Below are 16,158 nucleotides of genomic sequence, written 5' to 3'. Positions count from 1 at the left end.
TCCAATGATTTGATATATCCGTGAAAGAGTAGCATGTATTTCTGGAATGAGAAAAGATTTAGCTTCAGTTCTATTTTGTTTTCATTGACGTAATTCTGAGGAACCTTAGTTACATGAGTAAGTAGATGGCATTGGATAGAGTGTAATTGTAGCAATGTATCAGGTCTTTGAATTCTTGAATTACTCATGACAAAATTGCGTAGTGATCTGTTATAAAGAATTCTTAAGTCCTTCCACGCTTTTGATAAGCAAAGACTTGGAAATCACCTGACTTGCCAAAGGGTTTGTTAGAGTCAGTCACTGTCCCAATAGTTACACCTACATTTTCACCTTCAGGTAATATATATTGATTTTGATTGTGAAGCCTTGACTGTAGCATGGTTCTCTAGGAGATTAATTTTAGGCACGAGTGAGTATGTGAGGAAGTTGAAGATCTGCAAGTCAATTGCTCTGAAACTGTCTTTGCCCAGTACCTGTAAGTCTCTCTGTATTCCCAGGGGTCAGGGTACCCCGCGGGAGGACCACTGACCTAGCGGGGTCCTGTGGTGGTGTGGGAAGGAAAGAGGAGGTGTCAGTATGGCACCTGTTACTCCTAAAATGGGGTTGTGGGGTGCCTGGGTGGCTCAGTCGATTAAGCTCTGACTTCAGCTCAGGTTGTGATCTCACGGTGTGTGGGTTTGAGCGTCGCATTGGGTTCTATGCTGACAGCTTCTTGGAGCCTGGAGCCTGCTTGGGATTCTGTGTCTCTCTCTGTCTGCCTCTGCCCCACTCACACGTGCATGTGCTAGCTCGCTCGCTCTCTCCCTCTCTCTCCCTCTCTCTCTCTCCAAGATAAACATTAAAACACAGTTGTAACTAAGCCCAGATGTTCTTAAGGTGAGGATTCTCGATCCTTTAGAGATATAAACGCTAATGTCTTCAGCTGTTAAATCTCATTGGTGTTTAATGTCATTGAGTTACTGGAACTCGGTCCTTGAATAATGAAAGCCCACCTCTTAGAGTTTTCAGAATACTGGTAGTTAATACAGGACATGCTTGTCTAGGATAACCCTAATGATTTTTACCCATTCTAAATACTTGGGACTTGCTTTTGGGGCCCAGATTGGTGCAAAATGAAAGGATGATTGGATCTGATCTGGAAGCTCTGGTACCCCGGTAGCCCATGAACATCAAGTCAGGTTTTTCTTTTCCATTTGCTGAGACTAGTAAAAATAGCGTGCGAGAGTTTGTTTCAAGGGAAGCTAGCTTTGATATTAGGGCCGGTCTGGGTTGAGTAATAATTACTGTTCTGCTTGTTAAAATTTCTGCTTATCAGAAAGGACTTTTTTAAAACTTGAATTGGGATCCCTGTGGGTAAAGACTTCTTTTTAATCTGTAGAAACTGGAGGAAAAAAGGAGAAGGATTTTGCTCAGACAACCAGTGCTTGTTTGAATCGTATCCAAGAAGCTTTGCTGAAGCACCAGTGGCCACAAGCTGCAGGGTACATGCACAGTTACTTCCAGATCCTGGAAGATTCCGACAGCCACAAGAGGCAGGCTGCACCCGAGGTAAGTGAAGTGTGAGCCTGTGGGAGGAGATTACAGCTACCCGAGAGAGTTTCTGCCCCTCGAGCGCCACCCAGAATAGCTTTTGCAAGGATCGCAAATTGATTTTTCTAAAAGCTACTGAAAGTGGTTTTGGGTGGAGAATTTATACTGGGACGTTTTTTCTTGCACATCTTTTTACTTGTTAGGATTTTATTTTATCTCTTAAGTTTATTTATTTATTTTGAGAGGAGAGAGAGAGAGTTGGGGAGGAGCAGAGAGAGAATCCCAAGCAGGCTCCGTACTGTTAGTGCAAAGCCCAACTCGGGGGTCAAACTCACGAACCGTGAGATCATGACCCGAGCCGAAGTCGGACGCTTAACCTACTGAGCCACCCAGGAAGGGCTACTTATTAGGATTTTAAAGGAAACTAAAAATATTTTGAACTCTGAATTCTCGGATTCCCCACTATTCCTTCCTTCTAGTAATTCTCCCTCCTTTCCATGTGTTGTTATTTTTCCCTCTCCATAGGATGTTTCCTATCATCATACCAACGTGTTGTTTCTTGCGTCTTAAAATCATCTCTTGACGCCTATTTTCTCCACAGATGTGTGCCATTTTTCCACTTCCGCTTTCAGCCAAACTCCTTGAAAGGTTGTGCATACTTGTTCTCTCCAAACCTTCTCCAGTTAGGCCCCTCTGCCCACCAGCATCACCGTTTCTACCAAGTTGCTTTGTCAGGGTCAGCAGTGATCTCCAGGTTGCTAAATCTGGTGCCCAGTTCTCAGCGCTCGAGTAACTTGACCTGTCAGCAGTATTGAAGACAGTAGATCGCTGTCTCCTGTGTTGTGATAAGCTTTCTTCATCTGGCTTCCAGGACACTGTTTCTTACTTTTCTCTCTTGCCTCACTGGCCTTCCTCAGCCTCCTATGATTGCTTGTCTGCTCCCTGGCCTTTGACTTGGGAGTTCCCCAGAACTCAGTCCTTAGTCCTCTTCTTAGATGGCCTTAAATCTGGTCTGTATGCCGGACGATTCCCAGTTGTGTATCTGCGGCCCTGACATCTCTCCAAGCCCACGTTCCTCTGTCCGGCTGTCTGTTCCGCATCAGCGCTCGGGTGTCTAACAGTCGTATCACACCAGCGTACCTAAAGTGGACCTTCTGATCTTCACCATCAAACCTAATTTTCCTCATCTCAGATGTGGTTTTTTAAGTATCTAATCGTTGGGGCCCGACTCTGAAGTTCCCTTTCTTTCATACCCCATATCCTATTGGCTCTCCTTCAGAATTCGGTCTGAATACTTCTCGCCAGCTGTGTGACTGCATGTCAACCCAAACCACTGTCATCTCCCGTAGATGACTGCTTGCCCTCCAGCACCCCCTTGTCTCTTTTCAGCATAGCGAGCGACCAGGGTTATCCTTTTTAAAAAATAGTCTTATAAATAAACCACCATACAGTTCCCACATTTAAATGGTACAATTCAATGTTTTTCCATATATTTGCAGAGATATGCAGCCATTACCACAATCTAAACTTTGAACGTTTTCCCCCCCCCCCCCCCAAAAAAAAAAGAATACACTCACAGTCACTCTCTGCCCTGTCCCTCCTTCCCCCACTCTCCAGCCGCTGGCAACCACTAATCTACTTTCCGTTTCCGGACATTTCAGAGAAGTGGATTTTATAATATAAGGTCTTTGTGCATGACTTCTTTCACTGAATGTGTTTTCACATTTATTCTTGTTGCAGTTTTTATTAGTACTTCTTTCCTTTGTATTAGAAGGTGACATTCCATCCTGTTCTGTGTGTCCCTTCGTCTGTTGTTAGACCTGGGCGTTATTTGCACTTTTTAGTTATTATGAGTAATGCTGCTATGAACATTCACGTTTTTGTTAGGGATGTTTGTGGAAATCTCTCTTGGGTATGTACCAAGGAACAGAGTGCTGGGTCATACAGTAACTGTGTTTGGCCTCTTGAGGAACTACCAGACTGTTTTCCAAAGTGCCTGCACCATTTTACATCACCACCAGTAATCTATGAGGTTCCAATTTCTCTGCATCCTTGCCAGGTTTTGTTATTGTCTTTCTGATTGTAGCTGCCTTAGTGGTTGTGAGGTGGTAGCCTGTTGTGGTTTTGATTTGTATTTCCCTAGTGACTAATGATGCAGCATGATCTTTTTAATTTTTTTTTTTAATGTTTATTTTTGAGAGAGAGAGAGTGAGTGGGAGGGAGAGGGGCAGAGAGTGACAGGGACACAGAACCTGAAGCAGGCTCCAGGCTCTGAGCTGTCAGCACAGAGCCCGACGCGGGGCTCGAATCCACGAACTGCAAGATCATGACCTGAGCTAAAGTCAGCCGCTTAACCGACTGAGGCCCCCGGGCGCCCCTGCAGCATGATCCTTTTAAAACACAGGATCGATCATGTCACTTCTCTGCTAAACTCTGTAATGGCTTCCCGTTTCACTCAGTAAAAGCCAAAGTCCTAATGATTGCCTGCAAGTTCTGTATGATCTGCTCATTCCCTTTCCCCCTTGACCTTTCTGATCTCATTTCCTATTACTCAAATACTGTTTTTTTTTCTTCTTCCAGCCTCCCTAATCTCCTGGTTCTTGCTTGAACAGACCATGTGCACTTTTGCCTGATTGCCTTTGCTGTACCTATTCCTTTTACTTGAAAAGGTCCTTCTTCAGATATCACTGTAGCTGTCAAGTCTCATTTTCAGTGAGTCCTACCGGGACTGTTTAAAATGCAACTCCATACCACCCCCTCCACTTTCCAGCTGTCACTCCTGACCCCCTTAATGTGCTCCATTCTTCTCCCACCATACTTGCCGATTTAATTCTGTTTCTGGGGTATTGTCTGTCTCTCTACAATAGAATGTAAATTTCCTGAGCAAAGGGATCTAGAACAGGGCCTGGCATATACTTTTAAATTGGTTCAGTAAAATATAGTTTATCCATAAATAACTTCACATGAAGCTCTCAAATAGCTCTTACTAATATAGTAACCATCGCATCGGGTAGATATTTAATAAAGCCCAAAAAAATCTGAGAGAAAAAAACCTATTGGTTGAAAATTTAGTTTATGGACAAAGCTATGTTCATCTATAAAACATTGGACAAGTTATAGGTTCTTTTTGTCAAAAATTTGTATTGGGGCGCCTGGGTGGCGCAGTCGGTTAAGCGTCCGACTTCAGCCAGGTCACGATCTCGCACTCCGTGAGTTCGAGCCCCGCGTCAGGCTCTGGGCTGATGGCTCGGAGCCTGTTTCTGATTCTGTGTCTCCCTCTCTCTCTGCCCCTCCCCCGTTCGTGCTCTGTCTCTCTCTGTCCCAAAAATAAATAAACGTTGAAAAAAAAAAATTAAAAAAAAAAAGAATTTGTATTATAAAATGAAGGATTTGAATCAGTGGTTTCCAGACACTTGCCTGCTTCTTTTTGAATTATCTAGGGCTTTTGTTGAGAATACAGATTCCTGTGCTCTACCCTATACTGATCAGACTCTGAATCCCTAGAATATTTATTTTTAAAAGGTGTCCCAGGTAATTCTTATACACAACTAGGTCTAAGAACAACTGTTACAGTCTACAAATTTTCTATAAGCTCCAAAATACTACAATTTGGTTTTTCTACAAAGGAAATCTTGATTTCTCTTTCTGAGTTGGAAAGGTGAGTATTAGGATTATACCAAACAACCAATATGTATATTCACAGAACTGATTTAAAATTCTCTTAAATTTATTTTAAGATCAGTAATGAAATAGGGGTGCCTGGGTGCCTCAGTTGGTTAACCATCTGGCTTCGGCTCAGGTCATGATCTCATGGTTGGTGAGTTCAAGCCTCGCATCGGGCTCTGTGCTGACAGCTCAGAGCCTGGAGCCTGCTTTGGATTCTGTGTCTCTGTCTCTCTCTGCCCCTACTTCCTCCATACACTTTCTCTCTCTCTCTCTCTCTCTCTCTCTCTCTCTCTCTCTTTCTTTCTCTCTCAAAAACAAATATTAAAAAAAATTTTTTTTTAATCAGTAATGAAATATTTTAATTGGGTAAGAGAAATAGAGATTTACTCCAAGAAGCGCTCCAGGTTCTGTTACCAAAGTTTTGGTGCTCTGGGGAGAAAATAATACTTCATTAAAATTTGACTGTAGCTGATGAAAAATTTTAAGTTGGAGTTCTAAATATAGATTAAATGTAGTCAGTAGTTGTAGAGCTTTATAAATCTCAGGAAACATCTAGTTCATTGCCCTCGTATTGCACATGAGACCAAGAATTGTGAAAAGGCCAGGGTTAACAGAAACTAAGTTTTCTGACTTTAACGTTCTTGCCCCTATGCCAATTAGAAATTCTGTTTTCAATATGGATCTGAGCTGCATACCTTCTTTAGACTACTAACTTTAAAATGGCACTATTACAGCCATCTGGTCTTTTTATTTAATGGATGGAAAAACTTTATCGCATGAGATATAATTAGTTTTACTGGGTGAAATGAAGTATAGTAAAATGTTGATAGTAGTGGTATCTAGGAAAATGAATTATAGGTTGTAAGCAGAAAAAAAGATAGGGTCCTTAGGCAGAAATTGGTTAAGGGAAGGATTTTACATTTTTATTAGTAATTTCTGTTTTGACAGATTATTTGGAAGCTCGGAAGTGAAATTCTATTTTATCATCCCAAAAGCAACATGGAGACTTTCAATACCTTTGCTGACAGGATGAAAAACATGGGTGTCATGAATTACTTAAAGGTGAGAGAATGCAGGCTTTGTGAATTGACATTGACAGTGCTCATTCTTAAAAAAATCTTCTCAGTGATGAGGTAGGTAATGATGTAAAAGGCATGGAAAAAGGGCAAGAGGATAAATACAAGAGCCTGAAAGGAAGTAGTATTGTGAAAACCATTTATTCCTCCATTTCCTGCTGCCTGCCTTGTTCTCTGAGGCAAAATACCTTGTCTTTGTTTATCTCCGGCTGCCAGGACCAGTCCTTAAGAGATGGCACTTATGCCTTATTTTGACGTTGGACCAAATTCTAACCTCTTTGCTTAATTCATTTGGGTTCTCTAGGAATTCATGCTCTTAGAAAAAGGAAGCGGCTAAAACAAATTGGGAATTTGAATATGTGAAAGTGGTTCCCCCCCCCCCCAGCTTTATTAAGGTATAATCGCCCTATAACATTGGGTGAGTCTAAGGCATACGGTGTGATAATTCGGTACACGTGTATATTGGGAAATGTTTACAGCGTAAGGTTAGTTAACGCATCCTTCCCCTCACACTGCCACCTTGTTGTTGCTGTGGTGAGAACATTAAAGTTCTACTCCCATAGCAACTTTCAAGTATACAATCCAGTGTTATTAATTATAGTTACCATACTCTACATTAGATCCCTGGAACTTACTCATCTTACAACGCCAAGTTTCTACCCTTTGACCTACATCTTTCATTTCCTTCACCCCCTCGACCACCATTCCACTCTCTGTTTCTGTGAGTGCAGTGTTTTTAGATTCCACATGTAGATGGTGAGATCATACAATATTTGTCTTTCTCTGACTGACTTCACTTAGCATAATGACCTCAGGGTCCATCCACATTACCCAAAATGACAGGATTTCCTTTCTTGTTATCAAGTAATATTCCATCGTGTATATGTGTGTGTAGATACATACGACATTTTCTTTATGTGTTCATCTATTAGATGGGCACTTAGGTTGTTTTCATGTCTTGGGTATTGTGAATAATGTTGCAATGAATATGGAAGTATAGATATCTCTTTAAGATAGTGATTTCATTTCCTTTGGATATGTACCCAGAAGTGGGATTGCTGAATGATATGTAGTTCTACTTTTAGTGTTCTGAGAAGCCTGCACACTGTTTTCTGTAGTGGCTGTATTAATTTATATTCTCACCAACTGTGTGTGAGGGTTCCATTTTCTCCACATCTTAGCCAGCATTTGGTATCTCCTGTTTTGATAATAGCCATTCTGATAGATGTGAGATGATATCTCATTCTGGTTTCGATTTGCATTTCCCTAATGGCTAGTGATGTCAAATACCTTTTTATGTGCTTGTTGGCCAATAATATGTCTTTGGAGAAATGTCCGTTCAAGTTCTCTGCTCATTCTTTTTTGTTTTTAAATTTATATCCAAATTAGCATATAGTGCAACAATGATTTCAGGAGTAGCTGCCTTAGTGCCCCTTGCCCATTTAGCCCATCCCCCTCCCACAACCCCTTCTGTAACCCTCAGTTTGTTCTCCATATTTATGAGTCTCTTCTGTTTTGTCCTGCTCCCTGTTTTTATATTATTTTTGTCCCCTTCCCTTACATTCATCTGTTTTGTCTCTTAAAGTCCACATATGAGTGAAGTCATATGATTTTTGTGTTTCTCTGACTAATTTTACTTAGCATAATACCCTCCACTTCCATCCACGTAGTTGCAGATGGCAAGATTTCATTCTTTTTGATTGTCAAGTAATACTCCATTTAGGTATATACCACATCTTTTTTATCCATTCATCCATCGATGGACATTTGGGCTCTTCCATACTTTGGCTATTGTTGATAGTGCTGCTATAAGCGTTGGGGTGCATGTGTCCCTTCAAAACAGCACACCTGTATCCCTTGGATAAATACCTAGTAGTGTAATTGCTGGGTCTTAGGGTAGTTCTATTTTTAATTTTTTGAGGAACCTCCATACTGTTTTCCAGAGTGGCTGCACCAGTTTGCATTCCCACTCTACAAATTCTTTTTATTGGATTTTTTAAAAAAGATGTTCTTTTATTTTTTAAGTTCTATTTATTTAAGTTATCTCTATACCCAACGTGGGGCTCAAACTCGACCCCGAGATCAAGAGACGCAAGCCAGGCACCGCTGGGGTTTTTGCTATGGAACTGTCTGAGTTCCTCATTTATTTTGGATATTAACCCGGTCAGATATGTGACTTGTAGATGTTTTCTCCCATTCCATAGCATTTTCATTTTGTTGATGGTTGCTCTTGCTGTCCAGAAGCAGTTTAGGTGAATATAGTCCTACTTGTTCATTTTTGCTTTTGTTGCTTGTGCTTTTGGTGACAAAAATCATTGCCAAGACCAGTGTCAAGGACCTTTTTTTCTTACGTTTTCTTCTTGGAGTTTTATCGTTTCGTGTCTGAGTAGTTAAGTCTTTAATTCATTTTGAGTTAGTTTTGGTAAGTAGTAGAAAATAGAGGATGAATTTCATTATTTTGAGAGTATCTAATTTTGCCAGTAGCATTTATTGAAGAGACTGTCTTTTCTCTATTTATTGAGTATTCTTGGCTTCCTTGTCAAAAACTGGTTGATTATATATGTGTGGCTTTATTTCTGGGCTATTGATTCTGTTCATTGGTCTATGTGCCTGTTTTATGCAGGCACCGCGTGCTTTAATGACTGTAGCTTTATAATGTAGTTGAGTCAGGAAGTGTGATGCCCCAGCATTGTTCATTCTCAGGATTGCTTTGGCTATTTGGGGTCTTTTGTGACTCCATACAGATTTTAGGATTGTTTTTTCTACTTTTGTGAAAAATGACCCTGGAATTTTGATAGGATTACATTGAATTTATAGATGGCTCTGACTCTTAAATGTAGAGAACAAACAGAGGGTTGCTGGATGGGTTGTGGGAGGGGGGATGGGCTAAATGGGTAAGGGGCTTAAGGAATCTACTCCTGAAATCATTGTTGCACCATGTGGTAACTTGGATGTAAATTATAAAAAATAAATAAATTATAGAATGTGCAGGGAAAAAAATACAGATGGCTGTGGGTAGTATGGACATTTTAGCATATTAACTCTCTGATCCATTCATAAAAATGTTTTAATGGTCCTAATGTGTAGGCAGAGCTCCCTTTCTAGATTTTTTTTATTAAAGCCTCATCCAAAAACATTGAGTCTCATTCAGAAACATTGTGATGTTTCCAAAATGGTAGACACTTCCCTGTCTGTGGTATACATTTAACTAAAAGAGTACTTTTTCAATAAAGTTTTAAAATGCTTTGCTTTTTAATTTTTTTCAGTATCTCTAAAGTTCTTGAAACACAGCCATACCCATTCATTTCATTGCCACAGCTGCTTTTAGTGTGACAAATGACAGCATTGAGTAGTTGTGACAGACCATATGGCTTGCAAAACCTAAAATATTTACTCTGTGGTTCTTTTTTTGTTTTGTTTTTACTTTTTCTATTTTCCAATTTTTTTATGGTGGTAAAATATATAGACCGTAAAATATGTTATTTTAACCATTTTAAGTGTACAATTCAATAGCATTAATGACATTCACAGGGTTGCACAGCCATCGCCAGTGGTTTACATTTTTCATCATCCCAAACATGAACTCTATCCCCACTAAGGAATTACTGCCCATTCTCTCTTCCCAGCCCCTGGTAACCTCTAATATGTTTGCTGTTCTATGGATTTACACATTCTGGATTTTTTTCAATGTTTATTTATTTATTTTGAGAGAGTGCACGCCCGTGCACCACTGGGGGAGGGACAGAGAGAGTCCTGAGCAGGCTCTGTACTGTCAGTGGCAGAGCCCTACGGGGGACTTGATCCCACTTGATTGTGACCTGAGCTGAAAGTGAGAACCGAATGCTTAACTGACTGAGCCACCAGACACCCTGATCTATTCTAGGTATTTTACATAAGTGGAGTCAAACAGTATTGGTTCTTTTGGGTCTAGCTTATTTCACTTAACATCGTGTTTTCAAGACTTATTTATGTTGTGGCAAGCATTAGAACTTTTTATGGCTTTTTATGGCTCATTAGCATTCTATCGTATGTACCTATCACATTTTGTTCACACATTCATCCGTTGTTGGTGGTGAACATTGGTGTACAGGTATCTCTTTGAGTTCCTGTTTTGAATTCCTTTCGGTATATACCTAGGAGTAGAATTGCTGGGTCACGTTTTATACGTATAAAATGTATGTAAATCTGTATGTAAGCAAATATAAAATATACAAAGATACAAGTCTACGTTTAACTTTGCACCATTTTACATTCTCACTGCTTTCTTATTTTGAAGAAAGATTTCTCCCAGTTTAGGATTCTTTTCTTAATTAGAAAAAATTTCCAGAGTTTCTCCTTACGTGCCAGGTGCTCTCTTGCGATCTTATTCTCTGGTAGCCCAGGTATGCTACGGGTGGAATTTAAACAGAAGCAGCTTATGGTTCTGCTTGAGGAAGAACTTTCCAGCTGAACGGTTGGAAAAAGAAATGGCCTGTCTTGGTGTGTGCTCCCCTCTCTTCTTTCAGGAAAACACTGGTTAGCCATTTGATTGGGGAGGGAGGGTCGAATTTTAACTAAATTATTGGTTGGGTTCTTTTAAGCCCATAGAATCTATTCAGTTGAAGTAAAGAAACCTGAAAGGAACCGTATTTCATACTCCAGAGTCCGAGGTGATAATTAAGATAGGCAGTAAAACATTTCCTGTAAAACACTTTCTGCTATTTTCCAGATAATGTGCTAGACATAGTCCTTGCAGTAGAGGGAGACGGGCATGTATGTGGAATCAGTTATGGGTACCAGAGTAGAAACGCAAGATACAGTGAGAAGACGAAGGAGGGAATGGTCAGCTCTGGAATCAGAGAGGGCTGGGATTAAGTGCACAGGGGAGTCACGGAAAGAAGCGATGCTTCAGCTGAGGCTGAGAAAACAAGTGGGTGTTCACTGGGCAGATCAGAGGAAAAGCTGGGCGGGCAAGGCAGGGATTGATGAGAATTTGATAGCCCTGCATCCAGTGCTTCAGTTACTCTAAAAGTCACTTGGGTAGAAGCCAGGAGAAGTCGGCTGGGTCCTCTGTGCCATCCCCAGGGAGCTTAGTTTTTCCTCTGTAGGCAGTGGGAGCCATTGAAGGTTTCACACAAATGAGTAACAAGATGGGGTTTCTTTGGCAGCCCCATGGAAGGCAGATTTTAGAGGGACAAGATCAGAGAGACCAGTTGAGAAATTACTGAAGTAGTTTGTGACGAAGGCCTTGAACTCTGACTCTACTCACATGACTAACTGTACTTCCCGTTGTTCCCCTCTTTAATATCCTCCCTACTTGTGATGCTCATTCTTTGTGTAGTTGTTCTTCTTGCTTCTATGGTACGCATTCACTTTTCCATTTGAACCAATGACATTCTTCAGTAGTCCTTTTTAAGATGTTTTCTCTGAGCTTCTATGACATCTATAAAATAATGTATTGATCACCTGCTGTGGACCAAACTAGGCAGTAGGTGGGATGTAGGTATTATCTCATTTAATCTTTATAGCATCCTTCTGAAGGGTTAATAATAATTGTTCCATATAACAGGTAAGACTCAGGCCAAGTAACATACTCAGGTTTACATAGTTTTAAGTAGCATCTGAGCCAGGACTATCTGTCTTGAAAGCTATCTGTTTCACTAAATGACACTGCCTTCTTTTTGTGAGTTTACCTAATTTAGCTCCCATTTGCATAATGTTAATTGTTTCATGTATCTTTCCTCTTTGCTAAATTGACATTTTTGATGACAGAAACAATATTGTTACATCACCTATGTACTACCAAGGATTTAGCCCCAGCATATATATTTACTGAAGTTTTGGATGAACGGATATCTAATGACCTGTTTGCCAGTGGGCTTTTTCTTTTTATTGTTGCAGATCTCCTTACAACATGCATTATACCTTCTGCATCATGGAATGCTTGAGGATGCAAACAGAAATCTCAGTCGTGCAGAGACATGGAGATACGGTGAAAAGTCATCGTCCCAGGAAGTGTTAATCAACCTTATTCAGGCCTATAAAGGGCTTTTGCAGTATTATACTTGGTCTAAAAAGAAGATGGAATTGTCTAATCTTGGTGAGCGAAGATGAGTGTACTTTTTATGGCTGTGAGACCGAATCAGAGGGACAGACAGGATCTTTTTTTTTTCCTTTAAGTTTATTTATTTTGAAAGAGAGACAGTGCACGTGAGCGAGCACACAAGTGGGGGAGGGGCAGAGAGAAGCAGAGACAGAATCCCAAGCAGGTTCTGCGGCACCAGTGCAGAGCCCGATGTGGCAGTTGAACTCACGAACCATGAAATCATGACCTGAGCCAAGATCAAGAGTCAGATGCTTACCCGACTGAGCCATCTGGGTGCCCCTAGACAAACAGGATATTAAGGAATAACCTCATTCCCCTACTTTGAAGCCTGGCTCTTTCCAGATACTGCAGAGAACAGACATATTGATGTAAAATTCTTGATCATCCTTTGTAATATTTCTGATATATCATACTTTTCAGACATAAATTAGATGATGCATAAATTAAGTCCATGACCATGTTAGATTTATTTTTTTAATTTTTTTTTTTTTTTTTTTACATTTATTTATTTTTGAGAGACAGAGCGTGAGCTGGGGAGGGGCAGAGAGAGAAGGAGACACAGAATCTGAAGTAGGGTCCAGGCTCTGAGCAAGCTGTCAGCACAGACCTTGATGCAGGGCTTGAACTCACGAACCACGAGATCAGACCTAAGCCGAAGTTGGACACTCAACTGATTGAGCCACCCGAGTGCCCCAGTTTATTGTTTTTTTAAGTATTTTCAAGAAAGGTTACAAATTTTTTTTAGTAGACATTATTGCATATAATAAACATTTCTTCCTGTGTATTTATTTGTTTTTTAAATTTATTTTTACTTATTTATTTTTTTAAAGTTTATTTATGTAAGCAGTTTCTATACCCAGCATGGGGCTTGAACCCACAACCCCAAGATCAAGAGCTGCGTGCTCTACTGACTGAGCCAGCCAGGCGCCCCATTTTCCTGTGTGTTTAGAATGGAGTTTAGTTTGTTTTATAATGTTCGTTTTTTTAAAAAAGAAATTTATTTTTAAGTAATCTCTAAATTCAGTGTGGGGCCTGAACCTACAGCCTGAGATCAAGAGTTGTACAACCTTCTGACTGGGCCAGCCAGGTGCCCCTGTTTTACGATGTTATTCTTCATATTCATATTCTTCATATTCTTCTCTAATATGCTTAGAGAATAGGGCAAGGTAAAGTTGTTTTGTTTCTGTACAAAGGTCATGATTTTCTTGATTGACCACACCAGGAATTGGCTGCATGTCCCTACTTCTCAGAGTTCCCTTTCTCTTGCTTCCAGTGGTGATGTTACCTCTCCTATCCCCAGATTTGTGTTTAATTCTCTGCATCTTCCTTCTCTTCTGTAGTTTTCCTCCATAGCTTCTCTAGGATTAACCCTTTTTATTTTCTCATCCTCCATCCAAATCTCAGTCCCCGTATATATTGGCTAATATGTATAAGCAGTGATTCCTTATGATACTTATATGTACGTAGTATTCCCTTGGTCTCTTGGATATGCAGGTTCACTAATCTCAAAATTCCATTCCCTCTTTCTGAGTATGATCTCTCCCAAGACACTCGTGAAAAGCTGTCTTCATTGTGATAATCTTGTCCAGTCTTCATGCTTCCTCTCCGTCTAGAAGGCCATCTGCCCTTCCATGACTCGTTAGACCCCCTCATTCTCATACCATAAACCTCATAGCTCCATGTCTGACCTATATCATTTGACTCTTTACCTCTTGCTTTTTAATTGTCCTAAGTTTTTTCATGTCTGTTTTATGTTGTATCTCTTCTTTCTTCTAGACTAATCAGTCTTCTGAGGTTACATATCCCTTATTTCTTTGGTTAACCTTGACATAATGCCTGGTATAATTTTCTTTTTTTTTTTTTTTTGGAAGGCTTATTGAGGGACACCTGGTGGCTTAGTCGGTTGAGTGTCCGACTTTTGATTTCAGCTCAGGTCATGATCCCAGGTTGTGGGATTGAGCCCTGCGTGGACTCTGTGCTGAGCGTGGAGCCTGCTGTAGATTCTGTCTCCCTCCCTTTGCCTTTCTGCCCTGCTCACGCTCTCTCTCCCTCTGTCTCAAAATAAATAAAACCTAAAGAACTAAAAAAGGCTTATTGATATTAATTGATTAGATGAGTTTTAAAGTCAGTATTTGCCTTTTTCTAACCTTTCTGGTTAGGTGGAATTCAAACAAACATTGATGATAGAAGCAGTAGGAACATGGCATTTGCACGGTCTCTTCCACGGGTAGATGATTTAGGACCTTTCTGCAGCTGACGGCTTGTTCGCTACCAAGAAGACATAAAGATGACATAATGTGTGGAGCTCTTTAGATCATCTTTAACTTTGGATGTTTGTTTAATAAAGAAAGGTTAGGACTGGTTCTGTGTAACTAAACTCATGAGAACATAACACCTGAACGAATGCTCAGTATTGGTTTGGGATTTTTCTCTGTTGCTCTTGGCCTCTCCTGGTTGGGTTTGACGCACTGGTGACTGGAGACCCCCTTCCACGGTAAATTCACACTCCACTTCTACTGACTCAGGGGTGTGCTTTTTTTTTTTCCTTTTAAAATTCTTTGTAGTTTCTTAACCTATTTTCCCTTTATCACTTCATATCCAGGTCCGTATTGATATATATTTAGTTGATCCTCTGGGAGGAGAATACCTATGCATTTTGGGGAAGGGGAGGGGCCGTTATTTTGGCCAAAAATAAAAAGTATTTTGTTTCGGTTAGCTGTCACTTTTGGAAGACTAACTTTTCTTTTAAGTTTTTTTAAAAAATATTTATTTTGAGAGGGGGGAGAGAGAGAGAGCGGGAGCGTGCACGAGTGGGGGAGGGGCAGAGAGAGAGGGAGACACAGAATCTGAAGCAGGCTCCAGGCTCTGAGCTGTCGGGGCGGCGGCACAGAGCCCGAGGCACAGAGCCCGAAGCGGGGCTGAAACCCACAAATGGTGAGATCGTGACCTGAGCTGAAGTCGGTCGCTTGACTGATTGAGCCACCCAGGTGCCCCTAGACTAACTTTCCTTTTAAACCTTTAAGACTGTGAAATATAACATGCAGAAAAAGTGTGTACACAAATGTGTGATAAAATGAATGATTTAAAACAAATATCCAGGTAGCTACCACCTAGGTTCATTCTCAAAGCTCCCCAGGTATGCCTTCCTGACCACACTTCTTTTGTTCCTTTTGTGTGTGTTGGCAGGGAGGGAGGGTGTTGGGGGTGGGTGGGGAGAGTTTGTGAAGATGTAGTATTATTCTTTAAATGTTTTTTAGGATTTACTGGCGGAGCCATCAGGGCCTGAACTTTTCCTGTGGATAGTTCATTGATTGCTGTTACTATCAGGAGTGTCCTCGATACTGAATAACTTTCAAAAATCTTTTATATCTGAACAGATGAAGATGATTATGCTTACAACACAGCGTCCCAGACTATGCTCAACCACAGTTGGAAGACATCGGTAAACCTTGGTGCCTTGATTCAAACTCCTGGAGTTTGGGACCCTTTTGTGAAGAGTTATGTAGAGGCAAGTAGGCTTCTCATAAAGTTTTATTCGTTTCATTTGTTATAAGCCTTATTTTTATTGGTCAGAAGGCAACTAAATGGAGAAAATTGTTTTGTTTTTTTTTAAAAAGACAGAGAGGGGCACCTGGCTGGCTCAGTCAGTGAAGCATGCAACTCTTCATCTCAGGGTTGTGGGTTTAAACCCCATAGAGACTACTTAAAAAAATAAAGTCTTTAAATAAATAAATAAATAAATAAATAAATAAACAAACAAAAATTTTTAAAAAAAATTTAAAAGAGGGAATATGATATGTC

General features: G+C 40.4%; 1 protein-coding gene across 6 annotated transcripts in view; it reads left to right on the top strand.

Annotated features, from left to right (window-relative positions):
- TAF1A (TATA-box binding protein associated factor, RNA polymerase I subunit A) overlaps positions 1-16,158 on the top strand; it is a 38,580-nt gene that overhangs the window by 4,868 nt on the left and 17,554 nt on the right. For 4 of the 6 annotated variants that reach the window (XM_030302644.1, XM_030302647.1, XM_030302642.1 and 1 more), the window contains 4 exons: positions 1,379-1,548; positions 6,145-6,258; positions 12,153-12,351; positions 15,735-15,865. In XM_030302644.1, coding sequence (XP_030158504.1) covers positions 1,379-1,548; positions 6,145-6,258; positions 12,153-12,351; positions 15,735-15,865 — 614 coding nt within the window. Of the gene's footprint in view, positions 1-1,378; positions 1,549-6,126; positions 6,259-12,152; positions 12,352-15,734; positions 15,866-16,158 lie in introns of those variants that run through there. The other 2 variants (XM_030302648.1, XM_030302645.1) reach the window with 2 other exon arrangements.

The sequence above is a fragment of the Lynx canadensis genome, chromosome F1 (assembly GCF_007474595.2).
Source record: "Lynx canadensis isolate LIC74 chromosome F1, mLynCan4.pri.v2, whole genome shotgun sequence".
Classification (NCBI taxonomy): Eukaryota; Metazoa; Chordata; class Mammalia; order Carnivora; family Felidae; genus Lynx; species Lynx canadensis.
This window is presented reverse-complemented; position numbering and strand designations above follow the sequence as displayed.